The 17870-nt window shown below is 36.5% G+C and overlaps 1 protein-coding gene across 1 annotated transcript in view; it reads right to left on the bottom strand.

Annotated features, from left to right (window-relative positions):
* Positions 1–447: 447 nt before the first annotated feature.
* The window catches only part of LOC126334818 (ribosomal protein S6 kinase alpha-5-like), a 389839-nt gene continuing 372416 nt past the window's right edge, over positions 448–17870 (bottom strand). Inside the window, exons 5-17 of the mRNA XM_049997461.1 lie at positions 12058–12168; positions 11541–11624; positions 11126–11229; positions 9393–9543; positions 9119–9280; positions 8913–9032; positions 8604–8825; positions 8345–8515; positions 8040–8246; positions 7789–7939; positions 5639–5853; positions 5363–5468; positions 448–4413 (exon numbers count right to left, since the gene is read on the bottom strand). Of these exons, the coding sequence (XP_049853418.1) occupies positions 3632–4413; positions 5363–5468; positions 5639–5853; positions 7789–7939; positions 8040–8246; positions 8345–8515; positions 8604–8825; positions 8913–9032; positions 9119–9280; positions 9393–9543; positions 11126–11229; positions 11541–11624; positions 12058–12168 (2586 nt within the window). The 3' untranslated portion in view covers positions 448–3631. The remainder of the gene's footprint in view (positions 4414–5362; positions 5469–5638; positions 5854–7788; positions 7940–8039; positions 8247–8344; positions 8516–8603; positions 8826–8912; positions 9033–9118; positions 9281–9392; positions 9544–11125; positions 11230–11540; positions 11625–12057; positions 12169–17870) is intronic.

Raw genomic sequence — 17870 nt, 5'->3', positions numbered from 1 at the left:
AACTTTTTGAAAATATTGAAGATACTATGACAACGAGTTTAATAGTGATGTGTGGGAGGGTAAGATTACTTCACTCCCTGGGCCATGGCAAGATGGGAAGATAGGTTTAGACACTACTGCTATTTAGAGTGTAGCCTTTTATTCTTCTTTACCGATTTTTGTACATCTCTAAGTTTTGCTCGTTCCTGTTCTTGACTTAACAATTTTTCTTTCACTATATCTGGATGAATTAAAACAGCTATTTACTGTAACATTTAACTGAATTCTTATGTACTTCTTTGTCTTTTGCATACAAATGTACACTACATTCTTCTTTTTCTTCTTCTTCTTGAAGTTCAAAAGGTATCTGTTACTAGTCACATTAAAAATCTGACCTAAATAAGAAGTGCAACAATTTTGGGAGGATAGGTAGGTATAACATATTCATGACCAACTACTACAGGAGAATTTTTAATATAAATTCTATAGATATCTTTATTTAAATCCCAAATTCAGTATGGTATATACACATATAAACAGAAATATTAACATATTTAGAAATAAATACCGTGTAGATTTCAGTAAGCAAATAAGTGCTACAACTGTATCATATGCAACAGTTCACAGAAAGATTCCACTTCCTGAGAATAACATCTTTTGATGAATATTCTGGACTTACAAAAATATATTCATGTGTAAAATCAATTGATGGCATGCCTGGTGAATCTACATCCAATAAACAGCATTGATGGTGAGAGAGACCACATAAATAAATATTGTGTGTTAATCATTCAGAAAATAGGCAGTTAACTTTAATACAAGCTTCCTTGCCATTCTTGCTACCGAAATTTTTATTTTCGAGGATAAAATACTGAACGATTAATGAAAGTGGAGGAACAGATCACTTTCTGAATACAAAACAAACATAATATAATCTTATTTTCTGTAGTAACATGATTTAGTACAAATTATGGCATAAAACAATGTGAAGTAAGCACATTATGTTCATTTATTATTATGACAGCTTATGAAAACACAATTATGTAGATACATTATAAATAATTTTTTCATAGCAACCTGAGACTGTTCAAACACACAGAAGCATCAGTCAAAAAATTAATGGATGGATCAGTGTTAAGTAAAGCTCATCTCTCTCCAGGAGAATCAGTAAGTATTTAAATCAGTGGCTGAAATAATTGTTCTATAATATCGGAACTACTTTCATGGAAAGGATTACAAACTCACTTCACAGAAAAACTTTTCTGTGATTTTAGGAATTTGGTGATGGTATTCATTTATTAATATATCAACAATAATCTTTTGCCAATAGTTTCATAAACAACCAGCTAACAATGATGATAAGTCAACATGTCCCTCAACAACTCAGATGGTTAATTTATGAGTGCAAGTCAAAATGAAACAATTTCACAATTTTAATCATTATCACAAGCCATTGCACATTTTTGGTATAACTTTACATTGTCACAAAGGACATATAGATATATTTATAATGTAAATTATCATCGGGGACAAAGACAAACCATGGTCATAATTTGTACCCACCTCAAATCACAGTCAATCATTAATAAATTCTTATTTCTAGCTGAATAACCAAACTGCATTCTCTAAGACTGGAATCAGACATTTTTTTAGAATAATCCTAAAAATAACAACTGATATTATTAATAATATATCTTAGCACAGCTACAATCACTAAATATAATTTGCAGATATACTAATATAAAAAAGTGATCACACCATTCATTTCAAAACAAATGCCCCTATTCTTCTTCAGAATCAATGACATTAAACTAAATTAACACAAAAAGGAATTACTTGAGTTATGAATTATTGTTGGAGTGTATACAGTTCATTCTAATGAAAAAACACCATATTTTTTTTCTTCTGATGTGTACCATTGTGTAGAGAAGAAATTCATACAGTGTTTGAAACAAAATGAGCAAGCAAATCTCTAACAGAATTTAATAAAAATACATCACCTTCCAAAGACACAAAGTTTCTCACTTCAAGACAAAATCATACTATCCAACTTAATGTTGGACTTCATACACGTACAAACCAATCAAGTGCAACACACACATCCTGCAACTCATCTGTATTTCTCTTTGGCAAGCAACTATGAAAGTTCGTTTTCCAGCAATGACAAATATAAACTCACTTGTAACAATTTAAATCAACAGTTTCACAACATAACTGAAACTAAGTTATGACATGCTTGCTTTTAAGATGTAGATAACTAATTACCATGTCTGTGTTACACCAAAGGGTAACAACACTGACACAAAGGCCTAAAATACATTTTCAGTCTCAATTGAAAAAAAAAGACATTTCTGAGAGTGAACAAATTCATCACTGTCAGTGGCTGCAGCTATTCAATTTTTTGCATACACGCTTTGAATTAAATAATCATACTTGATATAGAGGAAAGGTAATACTTCATCAATTACAAGGAGAAAACACATACTCCTTGCACTTTCAGCTTGTGAGTAATTATAATTAAATACACAGGAACAACAGTGCTTCTATACCAGAAACAAACAAATGTTTCTGATAAATCTATAGGTAAAACCTTTGAAAGTCTAGCTTGCTTCTTATTTAAGTTTGTAACACATTTACTCACGCACAGTAGTCACTGATTCACACATCACAATGAGGAGGTAATAAAATCATTGCCATGTAAGTAGCTTTATGGAAGCTAATGTACATTACCCTCCTCTCAACAGCCACCAAATGCAAGATAAACATTTAATCAAGATCTCGTAAAATCATCCACTCACCTGCAATGGCAAATGAAATTAAACATGTTAAATGGATATGTAGCTCTCACATGCAGCCTCACCATACAAAACCTGCCCCCTTCAAAAATAACAAACATTTGAGAGGTCAAACAACTACACAAAATTTTAGTCAGATTTTTACCTAGAAGCATGACATATATTGCAGTACAGTTTATTCTAAATTCACAATGCAGTACTCTTTTGAAATACTCAGCTACTGTGCGTTTCGACTAGTCTCTTACAAAAAATATTTGTTACCAATATATCGTCACACTACAACAGGTACAAAAGGATATACATGTGATGACTTAAGAAGTTAACATCAGTTTCTTTTTTAAAAATACTCTAATGTTAACGGCACATTATTAAAGCACCGTAGTTTCAACTCTGCAGTAACTGTGTATAGCTCTCATCTTCTGTTCCCTTTCATATTTATAGCAACTGTCACAATATAGATACACACCATATACATTCTGCAAAATAAACAATTGTCTTTTCAACAAGTACATAACATTTCTTCATTTAGCAAGTAACAATGACATAAATTTTCTAAAAGAAAACAAAAATATATTATTAAGTCCCTTTGTGTAAACAACATATTTCAACAACACCTTTTGCATCAGCTTGTGCAATTCAATTGCACCTTACAAAAAGCCATATAATATGTGTAATTAATGTTTCTCAAAGTGGGATAACCACTTTTCCATTTGCAAGAAAGTATCTATATGCAAAGTCTTCAAGCACTGTCACAGGAGACTAGGCTTAAGAACTATGTAGTTAGTCACACTTTTCCATCTATGACTCCTGCACTCAATGTTGTTTATTACATAATTCTTCCCACCTGACTAAAATGCTTACTCAACTGTAATAGTTGGCATCCTCTTTGACTTCTTTTCTGCACCATGGTGTCTCTGTCTGTGATGCCTTTTGTGGTGCCTCTTATAAGCTGTTGATGTCTCAGTTTTAACAGGCATTTCAGGGGTAGTCATGCGTGAGGATGATCCAGAGCTTGAACTGTCGTCTAGTCGACGCTTCTGAGATGCTGATCCAGAACTGGAACTGTTGTCTAAACGTCGCTTTTGAGATCTAGTCAAAGGACCTGTTGTATTTCTTCCAAGTTGTTCCCGAGAAGGCCCAGGGCCCACATCTTGATGTAATGCCCTGTGTGATGATGTTGCTACTGTAGGAGAACCACTTGGCACTGATAACTGTGCTTCTTGTCCATGTACTGAAATACTCGTTTCGGATGGAACACGTCTCTCCGTAGGTGCTGGTAACCGGTTGCTAATTTCTCCTAAACTTTGTGACACTTTCATTCCTGATATATCAGTCGTACGATGCTCCGTGATCAGTACTTCTGAATCTGAGACTGACTTCTTCCACTTTTTCCTTACAGGAGATAGCACAAAATCACTGTGTCGTTTCACTCCACTCTGTCCACTGTTGGAGCTTGAGGAGCAGCTGCATTCATCAGAAGAAAGACTGGAAAGATACTCCCTCACTCTTGCTTCTCCAAAATTGAACACCTTGTTGCCATCCTCTTGGCTGCTGCTAGCTCGTTTGACACTTCCACTCCCAGTAGAATGAGTGGACCCAGACTGACTGACTTTTACTGGAGTCTGAATTGATGAAGTTCCTAGAAAAAAAGATTGCAAGAACTGTAATGCTGTTGACTGAATGACACAGAAGGAACTGAATGATTACAAACAGAATTAGAATACCAAAATTTGGAACTATTTGCAACATTTTTACATGTATCACTGTTGACTAAATTTCTATAGGTATATGGCGAGTACAGATATTTAGTGCATCATTAGCTTTTTTTTTCTTTTGAAGACAAATATTCTGAAATAATTTTGCAGATAGAGGGTTTGGTTTTATGGTATTCTCTTATATCAGCATACCTGAAGCAAAGTTAATAATAAATAGCTGAAGATATGTTGAAAATCTGAGGATTACTTCAGAAACTACTACTTTTAGGAATGTTTGCAAGTATGAAAGAGAAACATGTTGATCACTGGGAAGATTAAAAGGTCTGATTACGGCTATGGACAGCAATTACGATTAAGGTGGTTGCCGGGGAGAGGAACTATATGCTCCATTACTGAGCTTTGTTCAGTGGACCTTAAAGTGTCCAACACAATACCAGTTAGCATTACTATGAAGCCAGAAGGTTAGAAAGAAAGGTATAAATGATTATTGATAATTTTAAGCAGTTATATGGGGCATTACATTCAGTGTGAAATAAAATATATATGATGCACAGGTAAAAATATTTTATGATTAATTACATTCATCATTTGATGGAAACGAAAAAGAAATCGTACTAAAGAACATTACAAAGCCCAAAGAAAATATTGCAACAGGATTTACAAGACAAACCATGGTAAATTTTATTTTGCACGAGAGTAAAAGTAGATATGCAGACATATGACAGTTTTATCATTAGCGAGTATACTACCAATTTATCACATTGTTGAATTAGCCAGTAACAGAAAGAGCTCAGATAAAACAACAATAACACGATGAAATATGAAGTGGAAAAAAGCTTAACACGATGAAATATTAAGTGGAAAAAAGCTCACCTGAAGAGCTCGAAGTTGAAAAGCTACTCGATGTTGAACAACTTCGAGCATCAGTTGAGGATTTCTTCATACGTCTGCGCTGGGCTAATTTTGCATTTACCACATCCTGAAACAGACATTGAATGTAAAACATACATTGTAAATAACATTTTTTAAAATAGGTATGAACCTTGGATGTTGTCTAAACACTTTTTAATGATCTGTTGAAATCTGGTCATAATTTGACACTTCTGTTTCACCACACCCATAAGCTATAGAACCAAATAAATTACTCACCTGCAGTCTGAAACCTTCTTTTTGTGCCTGGTAGAAGGCATCAAATGTCTGCTTAACTCCTATCTCTGCAGAACGTGCTGAAGAGCCAGCTGTGAGAACATCAGGTGTCATTAAGGGAGTTGATGGGTACAGTCTTGTATTGCTGCCCTTGAGCCATTCATTTGAACGTAAGTCACTCATTCGTAGTCTCTTTTTTGGATCAACAGTCAGCAGACCTGTAACGTTAATAATATTTTGTTACATAACTGTTCATATCTTCATTAATGAGCTATCTAAAAAAAGTTTCTGCTATGTAGTAGAACACTTCTCATATTTACATGACAAAGAACAAGTAGTGTGACAGTTAATGTTTATCATTTACTTTCAATGATGATCAATATTTTCTGTTACAAGTGGCCCCATAATGATTCACTTGGACATCTAAATCTGAGTTTTCGAAAGAAGTGTGAAGAATACACACAAATTGATTGCTAGATAAATATTAAATTGAGAGCTATTTTTATGCCTAATCATTCTAATATTCACAAAATAAATGTCTCTCTGTACTGGTGTAAAAGGCGTTTCAGTTACATAAGTGAATATATGATCTTTTTCCAATCATGGGGCATCTGTATAATGTTACGACATATCATAGCATCTTTGCCACTAATATGTTTGTAAAAGCTTTGTATCTAACAAAACATGCAGTGCATGTTAAAAGTCTGTCCTGTGACAAATCTGAAGTGCTCAGTTATACAAGTTTGAGTGTTCAATGATGAGAATGTGGCAAAAACTATGAACGCCATGTGCTGGATGAAGACTATGAAAACAAGTATTGCAAACTGGCATTTCACATGAGTCACATACCAATGCAAAACTGTATCACAACCATCTGTGTGATGTGCTTATAACTATGTATTATATTTTAGGACAACTAATCAGTAAACAATGCCCCACATGTTCTAATGAAAGCACGAAAGCCGTCTGATGATGAATTGTAAAGATTCAAAATCGGTAACGGTACCTTTTGAATAAAGGAACTTAAAATAAATTTGTGGCTCATTGTTGTCTCAACACCATCCTCGAACACATTACAAGAGTACATAATATGGCATTAAACAATAACCAACAAGAAGGGCAAGAAATTCATGATTCCATAAGCATATCATCAGAGGAAATATGGTTTATTTTAGATAAAGATTAACTATAGGAAAGCTTTGTGCAAGATGGTAGCTTCATTTCTTTTAATGCCAATCAGAAAATGAAATCCTAAGGCAAATAACTGAATTGTTTTGACAATGATTGACGTTCATGTCAATGAGGCATCATGTGAGAAACGCAGCATCAAACAAAACACTGTGTGGGAGCCAGATGCCAGTCACCTAAAAACAAAAAGTGTGTCTCATGGTCAAAAATTTTCGGCTAATGTTTTCTGGGATGCAAACACGAGTTGTTCTTGTTAATTAACTTTAAAATCATAAAATAGTAACTGGCAAATACTATACCAGTCTTCTGGATAAACTGGACAAAACAATGCATGAAAGATGACATGGACTGCACAAGAAAATAGCCAGGTAGATGCTCCTGCCCACAAAGATGCTTTAGCAATGTGAAATCTAAAAAACTAATCTTTTACTGCTATACTATTCACCTGATTAAGCAGCCACTGAATTCCACATACTTCCAAGTATTAAGAATTTTGGGTTAGAAAACATACAAGTTCAATGAAGAACCAATTGCTGAAGTATATTTTGTACATTTTACAATCAAACTTCTGGGGAGGAATACTCGAAATGTTCAACAAAACATATATATCATAGTAACAGTTGCATCATGAAGTTAATGCATTTTTTTCATCTAAAATGTGACCATTCCTTGTCAAGTGTTGTACTTTTTACCTTGCTTTTGCATTAACACTAAGCAATCATATTCACAGCTTTGTTATTGGACAGCTGCTATCCTTTACTAACCAAACATTAATCTTGAAAGGAAACTGGTAACTGGGTCAAGTAGTTGGTATATGTTTGATCAATACTGTAGAGTGTGTGTAATATTAGTCTGATCAACTTATGACCTTTCAAAAGGCCTTAAATGGCACCATGACAACTAGGGAAAGTAATATGTTAAACAAAAATTGTTTTTTCTATGGGCATAAAATTACTTCTGCATACCTTTGGTAAGGTATTTTGCTTGTGAAGATACATGTGCCCAAGCATCAGCATTAAAATTAAACTCTCCTCCTTTTATCCGTGCCATAACAGCAGCTGCACTATCATCCCTTGATCTGGCATGGAACGGTGCTTTCCCAGATAACATTGTGTACTGTAAAGACAAGATGTTTTATTTTAATGCATCAAATTTCGCAAGTTTTTCATGTAAGTATCTCAAAATTAGAAAAATAAATCTGAAAAAGAAAACTTACCAAAATTACTCCTAAACTCCATAGATCACAGTTCTCATCATACCCATCAGCACCTTGATTAAATGCCTGTTTGAGAACTTCTGGTGCTGCATAATGTAAAGTGAAACACGGTGTATGCATAGGTTCCTTTTCTTGCTTCAGTCGTGCAAACCCAAAGTCCACTATTTTGATTTCTGCCATATCAGAGTCATCAGTGAAGAGCAGATTCTGCAATGAAATTTGTATAATGAAATGTGAAGGACTGCACTGAAGTTTAATTACCAGTGAAAACAGAAATGTCTAGTTACTGAAAAACTCAAAAGTACCTCTGGTTTGAGGTCCCTATGAACAACACCTCTGGAATGCATGAAGTGTACTGCTGAGACTAACTTGCGCATTATCTGACTTGCCTCACTTTCAGTGAAATGTATTTTCTTTCTTATCCTTTCAAGCAGCTCACCCCCTCTTAGCAGTTCCAGAACTAGGTATGTATGCGCCTGCAACATGCCAGACATTTAGCAATTATATCCTCATTGTATTTTCTGATTATATTTAGAATGCACTGTGTCTTTCAAAAATGGTTACCTCATCGTGATACACCTCATGCAAAGTGACTATATTTGGGTGTCCCTGGCATGCCCTTAGCAAATTTATTTCCCGTGTACAGTCAATTTTCCGGCTGACAATCTTTACAGCGTACTCTTGTCCCGTCTTCTTATGGCAGCATTTTCGACAGACAGAAAAGCTTCCATCTCCAAGAATGCCTTCTGTCAAGTTAATTTCATAATTTTCAAAAAATGGAGACTCCTGTGGAAGTAAAAACAGTGAAATACAGATAATGTTCTGTGTATTCTATCTACTTTTTCATGAGTAAATACAGTGTTAGTGTGTTACCTTTATTTTACAAGACATGATGGTTGCACTGTTTGGCTTTTTATCTGTGTTAGCTTGGAATATTTCATCACTTATAACATTTTCACTGAACAGAACAGATGGTGCCACATATGAGTAACCCTGAAAACAAGTAATAATATTAAAGAATTATTCTTTCTGATATCAGTACATTATAGTAAGTGAAAAATCTATCCCACCCAACTTACCTTGAAAATTTTATCAAAATTAGGGGGGACAATAGCAGGTGAGTCAGTTGGTGTCATCTTAGTGAATTCATCTGAGAAGTTACTCGTATCCAGCTCATTGGTAATTTTTGGAACAAAGGGTGCTGGAATGTTTTTCTGAGCCAGATCTGCCCAATTTGTGCCCTGTAACACAAAGTTTAAAACATTTTAATTTTACAGCACATTATAAACATCTGCTTGGCTACTTCAGTCTAGACTATGCAGATTTTGTAAGACTTTTTGTAGAGCAGTTTACTTTGAAGAAAGGATGTCTCTTCAGTTCTTCTGCATCTTCCTCTCCACCACCCAGGCGCTTTCGTGGATCTTTCACCAGCAGCTTTGAGATGAAGTCAGACACTTCTGGTGAAAGATGATCAGGTATTGGTGGATTTGTCTTGAGAATTCGTCTGAAAAGTAACAGTAAACATTTTTGTCAAAACTGCTCATGTATCTGCGCTAAGCATGATGAAATTATAGTTTTCATTACAGAATAAGAATGTGTCTAGTACTTTATTTTCAGGAATTGAGATATAACCTGAGCTTACTCTGACTTTGCCTAGTAGAAAATCGTTTCCAAGTTTTTAGCTCCAAATAGGTATTCAAGTACAATATGAAATAAGTTAACAATACACAAGAAAGAATATAAGTCTATATAGGATACAGCTGAATACATGTGGTGACTAATGATGTTAGTACTGGACAAAGTTTACAATTATGTCACAAAACAACATTTATGTAAGTGCTGGAAAGATATTTAAGACAACCACCTAATATCACTCACCTCAATGCTGCTTTAGACTACTGCTAATTTACTTTGTTAAAAAATGACCATCGCCTAATTGTTAAGGGGAAATGGTCTAGCTCAAAACCGGCTCCTCATAAACTGTGAGTTTTGGTACAAAAATAGAACACCTTGTGGCCTTTACTACAGTGCATTAAAAAAATTGTTTTAGCCCATTTTTGGGTCTTTTGGTTTTTCTTTTTTCCTAACGTCTTTTGAATATCCTGTCTTGACTTTAAGCTGGTAACAGACACTTATGCACCTTCTGAAAGTATTGTCATACACCTCCCTTCTGTTATTCATGAGTTGTCAGCCACGTTGAAATATTTTGAGGTGGTATTCTAAGATCCAAAAAATCCAAAACAATGGACTAAAATTAACTTGTAAATTTTTTTGCAGGACTCACTTTGAGCGAGACAATTTTTTCCCTTAAAAATTAGGTGATTAATTTTCATTTTAGAAAATGGAAGAAAAATTAATAGCTTTTAAAACATTCAAGTTAGAAATTTCCTTCAAAATATTTTGCTAAGAAGGCTGAATAAAACGAAAGTAAATTAGAAGGAATTTAGCGGCAATCTTGAGGTGAGTGACATTAAGTGATGGTCTTAATTTTTTTCCCAGTACTGTATAGTTGACAGCTTTACATTACAAAAAGAACACTTACTCATTTGGACAATGTTAAGAGCAAACTGGTGTTAGTCTATTGAGTTGTTCAAATAAGTGGCAAACAGCGGAACTAAGCTGCAATGAGGAAAGAATGTGCCAGAGAAGTGGGAATAAGTTCCTACATTAAAGAAACAGATTCTTAGCTCATAACAGTAAACATTCTGCAACTAAGAGTGAAGGAAAATTAGATATTAAAGTTATTACTTTGTGAGTACTTTGGCTGATTGGAGGAAGACTGGAGAGAAGAAATCAGAATGACTTATATAAAAGATGTGGATTTCAAACCCACTACTTCTGAGTAAGCGTCCATTTGTTAGAACTCTGCAAATATACTTATCAAAGAGTGATGGTAATTTTGATGTAAGATCATTTCAAACGTTATTTCATACTCCTCCTGTTTGCCTGTATTTACATCTTGTTTTTCTGGTATTTAGAATGTTGTGTGTAGTCGAGCATAAGAATGAACAATGAATTAAAGATTGTTGCTGCCACCAATATGAGGAAACTGTTTATGTGGTTTCCACTGTGACTATTATACTCACCTCGAAATCTCCTGTTGGGTATTTTTCTCTCCTTCGACAGTGAAAGGTGAAGCGCCTGTGAGCAGCTCGTATGTAAGCACTCCAACACTCCACCAATCAACAGCCTGTGGAAATGATAAAGAATTGGAGATTTATTTCACATTGTGTAAAAAGGCTATCAGGAGTTGGTAGACATACCCAAAACAGTGGGCTTGCATATTTACAAAAGATAAGCAGCTCAGCCTAAATAACGAAATCTATTCTTGACGAAAGACATTGTTCAGGTCCGATTTGTAGATTATTAGGCCTATTCTTATAATTTATTGCTGGCTACATATAGCACCACTAAAGAGTATATTATTTCTATACATGAAGTGATTGTTAATTCATAGAGTTGTGTATGGTTGCATGGAGGAGATCATAAAACTTCACTTACAATATCATGGCCAGTGTTACCACCTCTGACGACTTCAGGTGCCATGTATTCGATCGTTCCACAGAAGGAGTAAGCTCTGTGTTCCTGCAAATGAAGGAGAAAAAAAAAATTATCAACAATTTCGTATGCTACATTGATGTCCGGAATAAGAAGTCAGACAGGTAACTGAATTACGAAGGAATTATGTTCACAAGAATTCTACAGCTTTTTATCGCAGGTAGAAATTACTGTGAATGAAGCAATAAAAAAATAAATAAAAATAAAAAAAAGGAGGAAAGAAACATACCGAGACTCGAACTCGGGACTTTTGCCTTTCACAGACTGAGCTATCCATGTATGGCCCGCACTCGAAAAAGGCAAAGGTACTGAGTTAGAGTCTTGGTCCAGCACACAGTTTTAATCTCCCAGGAAGTTTCATATCAGTGTACACTCCACTGCAGAGTGAAAATTTCATTAAGGTAAGGAAATATCATACAGTGGTACTGTTGGAGCTGAGAATGTAAAAATAACTGTGTACCTTCTCATGAGGCAGGAATTCTTTGCTGAGGCCGAAGTCCGTCAGAACAACATGCCCTTGGCTGTCGAGGAGGATGTTCTCCAACTTTATGTCACGGTAGATGATGCCCAGCTAAAATGAAGCAAAAACAAATTTAAATGAGTTAATAGTAAAGCTAGCAAATGGACATAATCAGCAATAAACTTTTAAGAAAATGGGAGATGTATTTACGAGCAGTCATCATTGGTTTGTGAACAGATGACATAGAATAAGACAAAACACTCTGCATCACGAGTAATTCTGTTCTATTGTAAAGTTTTCAGCTCTTCTCTTAAAATGTCAGTGTCTGCAAAAAGTAGTGGAAGAGTTGTGATTGTCATCAATGTGAAACATTTATTTACCTCTTACCCTAACGTGCTTCAAAAAGAGTATCATTATCGTCTGTAGGTTTCTCTTATGTTTTACCTTTCTGGCTCTTCTAGCTATTACAAATTTTGCTTTTCTTGGAACGGCAAACCATCTGTAATCTTTCCAGAGCTCGTACGAAGAGCGGGGTAGTTTGTAGGCAGTCAGACATGGCAAGTGCGACATGAACAGCGATTAAGAGAATGAGGTGTGGCAAAGTCCAATGAGTGGATTGATGGGGATAAGTTCAATTAAGATGTAATTGTATAAAATGGCGTCAGTGCTGAACCTGTACTGAAATGAATATGTGGTGACAGTTGAAACTTTGTGCCATATGAAATCTCTAACTCAGATTTCATGCTTTTCGCGAGCTGTCGCTGTAACTATTAGGCTATTTGAAAATGCCTCAAACTTCTGTTCTCACTGATGTTTTCATCTATGATATCCGAAGACTACTGCCAAAGGTCACTGCATACTGATTACACTGCAGGTTCAGCTCATCAGAACTGACACTGATATCATTCCATCTACATTATTTCGCCCCACCGATCTTTTTATTTAACTTCAGTGCGTTTAATTCATTTCATATACTGGGTGTTTCATAATTAATAGCGAAAATTGACATGGGTGAAAATAACCGATATTAAAACAAAAACGCTGCTGTAAGCATCGATCTACAAACAAGCCGTTTGCGAAATAATATTACGACCTGCTACTCACTTCAAACTGAACTCCTGTCCTAGTTCGTACCAATGTATTTGAAACGTAAACTTTTCAGATGACTTCCATCTAAGTGTGCTGAGATTTCATCCCTTGTCCATGGTTGAGGAATGTGGTCCATGCACGATGTGGCACCAATACATGCTGGAATAAGATGAAATCTAACGTGCCGGTACGGCCCAATTTGGGGTGTCGAGACAATCCTATACCTTTTCTTTCAAGATCACGGTACTTCAAGTCATATGGGGTTCTCTGTCCGGTGTCGTCTCAGATACAGCACACCTCAGTTCTATGGTTTGTCTGAGGTCATCTCACATGTGAAGTGCACATCACTGTCGTTCACATGGACGAAGAAATGGAGCAACGAATTCTACAGTTGTGTCAAGCTGTAGGAGATGCTACCGAGATGTTTGAAAGTGCAAAGACGATTGTAGTATTGCACCTAGCACCCAGCGCACGTTGGTCTATCGATTATTCATAGGATTTTGAAACTCACCATATTGTTTTTTGAACACATTCTAAGTTGATATCTGAACAAATCGTAAGTTGATTTTTGAATGCATGCATAGTGTGTATGAAGCCTGTCCAAGGGGAATCCGCATCGCATTCTAGAAATGGGAAACTTCCATGCAGACAAAAGGGGACGGGGCTATACGAGCTGTGCCGAATAACCCCGAACGGGTGAGTGCCAGTAGCTGTTTGTTTATGTGGTTGACGGGGTGTGCGGATGATCAGCGTTGTGAATATTATTACCAAAATCCACAGACTCAGACTTCCAGGGTGGAAACAGGCGACTTACAGGAACAACAGGTAAGAAAGGTTACATATTATCTTCTCCGTGGATCCAAGATAATGAAACTTTGACAGAAAATTTTTGTACACTGCTACTCTAGTAAGGGACAGTTGTACAGCCCCCCGTTAGTTCTATTCTCGGAATAGTACGGAAAATGCGTTGTACGAACACGTAATAACGCCTAACCGGAGAATAAACGAGGGGTAACTAAACCGGTGATTCTGGCAGGGTTAGTGAAATTATTCACAGGTTAAGTTTTGACAATGGCAGGTATAGTTACAGAATTACTGACGACAAGATTGATTGTTAGAACGAGGAAGGAGAATAAGCGTGGACAAGAATATGATTGCAAATTTTTATATGCATTTCGTACTATTACTCTTCGATCTCACGTTTGCGAAATTGGAGCATATGAATGAAATGGGGAAGTATTTCCTAACAAAAAAAAAAACTTTTGGCTTGTAGTAGCCTTGATAGGCATTTGCTATTGGTACTTCGTGAATTACATTCTGTCGTGTTATTTACGTAAATGAGGTGTATAAAAATGGCCATTTGTGCCAAAACAGTCTCTCTTATTTGGCGTGTTACAACTGCTACAATAGTAGAAAAGCCTATTTCTTTTTATCTAGCTGCCAGTGACGAAATAGGCGTAATCAGGTCGAGAAACCGCCCCACACTTGGGTACTATTCGTAACAACAGCTTTTACAGTAGTAGGCAACGACATTTTGATTTTTCACGTAGCAAAACTTTTGACAAACTTTGGTGAGGTAATAGATTCTTTCGCAGAAAAGAAAGCACACCGTGCAAAGCTATAGCAAGATTACAGAGAAGAAAAATTCTGGGACCTAAGGACTGAAGAAATGTGTACTGTCTTGTTTCTCTCTTGTCTTTACTGGTTTTGTGTTCCCTATATTTAATTTTAGGTCACAGGAGAGAAAGTTATAGGCAATAAAGAGTGCATATTATCTGAAGAGTTCTTATTCACTCGATCACAAGTAATCCCGTCCAGTTTTAACTGTGAGGATTTTTTTAAAGGAAGGTAGGGTGTGAAACAGGCCGACTGGGAGCAGGAGAGGCAGCACACATCATTTTCATTTCCACTGGCCTGAAGATAGGTTTGATGGCTTTCACTACAAAATATACACTTTTGAATTCCATAGAGCGAAACACGGTCACACGCAATAGAAGAATGCTGCTTGAAGAGGTGTGGCACTGCACTTTTGCACACTTTAGACGAAATAACATGTCTTACATTCCCTCGAAGGTGTGTGTTCTATGTAACAAACTCTTCAGAAAAATGTGCGCCAAAAAATGAACATATTTTTGAAAAATCGATTATTAAACATTTTTGACGTCCTATCTGAAATGCTCGAGGGAAGATAGATGGGGTGGGGGGGGGGGGCTCCAACAAGTAAAGCCCCTGTTCGGAAATATCGTAGATCCAGAGCTGGCTGTACCTTGTGTGTGACACACTGGGGCAGCCCTGTTTTGTCATTCACTGCCCAGGCTGAAACGCTGAATCCGGCCTGCCCGCTGGCAGGTGAGAGGTGTAGCCAACAGAAAGAACAGTGAAAGTGGCGCGAAGCCAAGCCACGGATAGAGAAAGCTCCTAGATTTTACGGCCTCCGCTTCACCCCGCACCGAGAACTGTTGTGCCAGCCCATCCAAGCTGGCGATCAGGAACACGCAATCTTTACTGTAAATGATGACTACCCCCTATATTTGCTCTGCCTGATGGAGCCAAATAGATAACAGATGCAATTTACACGGGCAAGATATTCGATGAGTACTTCTACCGTGCTCGCAGTAGCAGTTATGTATTGTTTTATTTGTTTCTTTACTTCTGCAATGCCTTTTTAATTATGCACAGACATAACAACACTGAACAGCAGCGAAATCAATATCCGCTTATAGCCGCTGTTATACTGCGAAAGCGCTGGCTGCGCAGGGTGCACTCTGGACGAGTATCGAGTAGGGATGTTCGATGATCATAAGTATTCTTGAAGTTTCAGCACAAATAATGAATGAATTTTATACATAGTGGATGCTGTCGAACTCCGTGAGTGTTCCTTTATAGGGTTGTAGAAAAATATCCGCTACCAGTCACAATAAAATGTTGTTTATGCGTCACAAGACCGGTTTCGGGCTTGCCCCCATCTTCAGGTTTTTATACGTTCATTTACATGTGTGTACTGTTGGAGATAAAAAAGATGAAGCACCATTATTAAAGTCATGCTATGATGATAATTTTGCCACTTACTTATGGTCATTTTTACGTCCATATATCAGGTATAGCTCCATATTACATTATTATGATATGCACTCGTGAAATACACTATGTTTGCATATAAACATGTGGGCTGTGGACAAAGGACTTAGTTGTAGCAGATGTAAAGATGTTGCTCACACAGAAACTCGTAGGTTCTGGCCAAAGAACTTATCCACAGAAAGTGCAAACGTGTTGCATATATAGAAATATAAAAAGCTATTATAGACTGCGGCGTTTCTTGATACACATTATGAAGTTTTTAGGTTCACATTTTTGACAGAGTACTTAGATCTAGGAAGTACAATGTTTTTATATATATGAAATTACTCAAAGCTATTACAAATTAAAAATTAAAAAATGACAGCTAAACAGCTGACAACAGTGTGGCTCAAAACAGTTCTAGCTGTCACTTTTTAATTTTTAATTTGTAATAGCTTTGACTAATATATATATATATATATATATATATATATATATATATATATATATATATATATATATATATATATAACAACATTGTACTTCCTAGAGCTAAGTTCTCTGTCAAAAATGTGTACCAAAAAATTTCATTATATATATCAAGAAACGTCGCAGTCTATAATAGCTTTTTAAATTTCTATATATGCAACACGTTTGCACTTCCTGTGGATAATTTCTTTGGCCAGAACCTACGAGTTTCTGTGTGAGCAACATCTTTACATCTGCTACATCTAAGTCCTTTGACCACAGCCCACATGTTTATATGCAAACATAGTGTATTTCACGAGTGCACATCATAATAGTGTAATATGAAGCTATACCTGATATATGAACGTGAAAATGACCATAAGTGTGTAACTAAGTGGCAAAACTATGATCACAGCATGACTGTAATAATGGTGCTTCATCATTTTTGATCTCCAACAGTACACACATATAAATGAATGTATAAACACCTGAAGATCGGCGCAAGCCCGAAACCGGTCGTGTGACGGATAAACAACCTTTTATTGTGACTGGTAGCGGATATTTTCTACAATCCCACAAATAATGAAGCCTTTGAAACATCGGCTCATGGTATTTACTGTTGTGAATGATTTTTTTTTAGTACTCCAACTGAATGTGAACATGTCTTATAACGATGCCAGTGCAAGACTTTCGTGACTTGTCAAACGTAATTGGCGGAGGGGGGGGGGGGGGGGGGGGGGTAGAGCGTGGCGGGAGAGCAACAAATTTTAACGAAGCCAGGTACAGAGTGGGGCAAACAGAAGTGGCCCAGGGCACAAAGTTCCAGTATACAAAGAAAAACAGCAGAGGAAAGGAAATACAGTTCTATCCTCACCATAGCAGACGTTGAAAGTGGCCACCACCCATCTCTTGGCAGTTTTGGGCCCTGGTCAGAAAGTTGCTGAACGCAGATAGATGCCAGATTGCCGGAATTTCTTTTATTTCATCCGAAATGTTCTGCTGCAGTTCTGTAATACTATGAGGGTTGTCACGATACACCTTAGACTTTAGGGTTCCCAACGCAAAGCAATCGCACACTGACAGAGCAAGTGACATAAGTGGCCAGCTTGGGACGCGTCCAGACTGACTTCTGCTAACAACTCTATGAGGAAGGGGATCCGGCCACCCTTTAAAATTAACCTTGCCAAATACGACTAACC

This window comes from Schistocerca gregaria, chromosome 2 (genome assembly GCF_023897955.1).
Source record: "Schistocerca gregaria isolate iqSchGreg1 chromosome 2, iqSchGreg1.2, whole genome shotgun sequence".
In the NCBI taxonomy this organism is placed as follows: Eukaryota; Metazoa; Arthropoda; class Insecta; order Orthoptera; family Acrididae; genus Schistocerca; species Schistocerca gregaria.
Note: the sequence above shows the minus strand (reverse complement) of the source record. Positions and strands in the feature narration are given on the sequence as shown.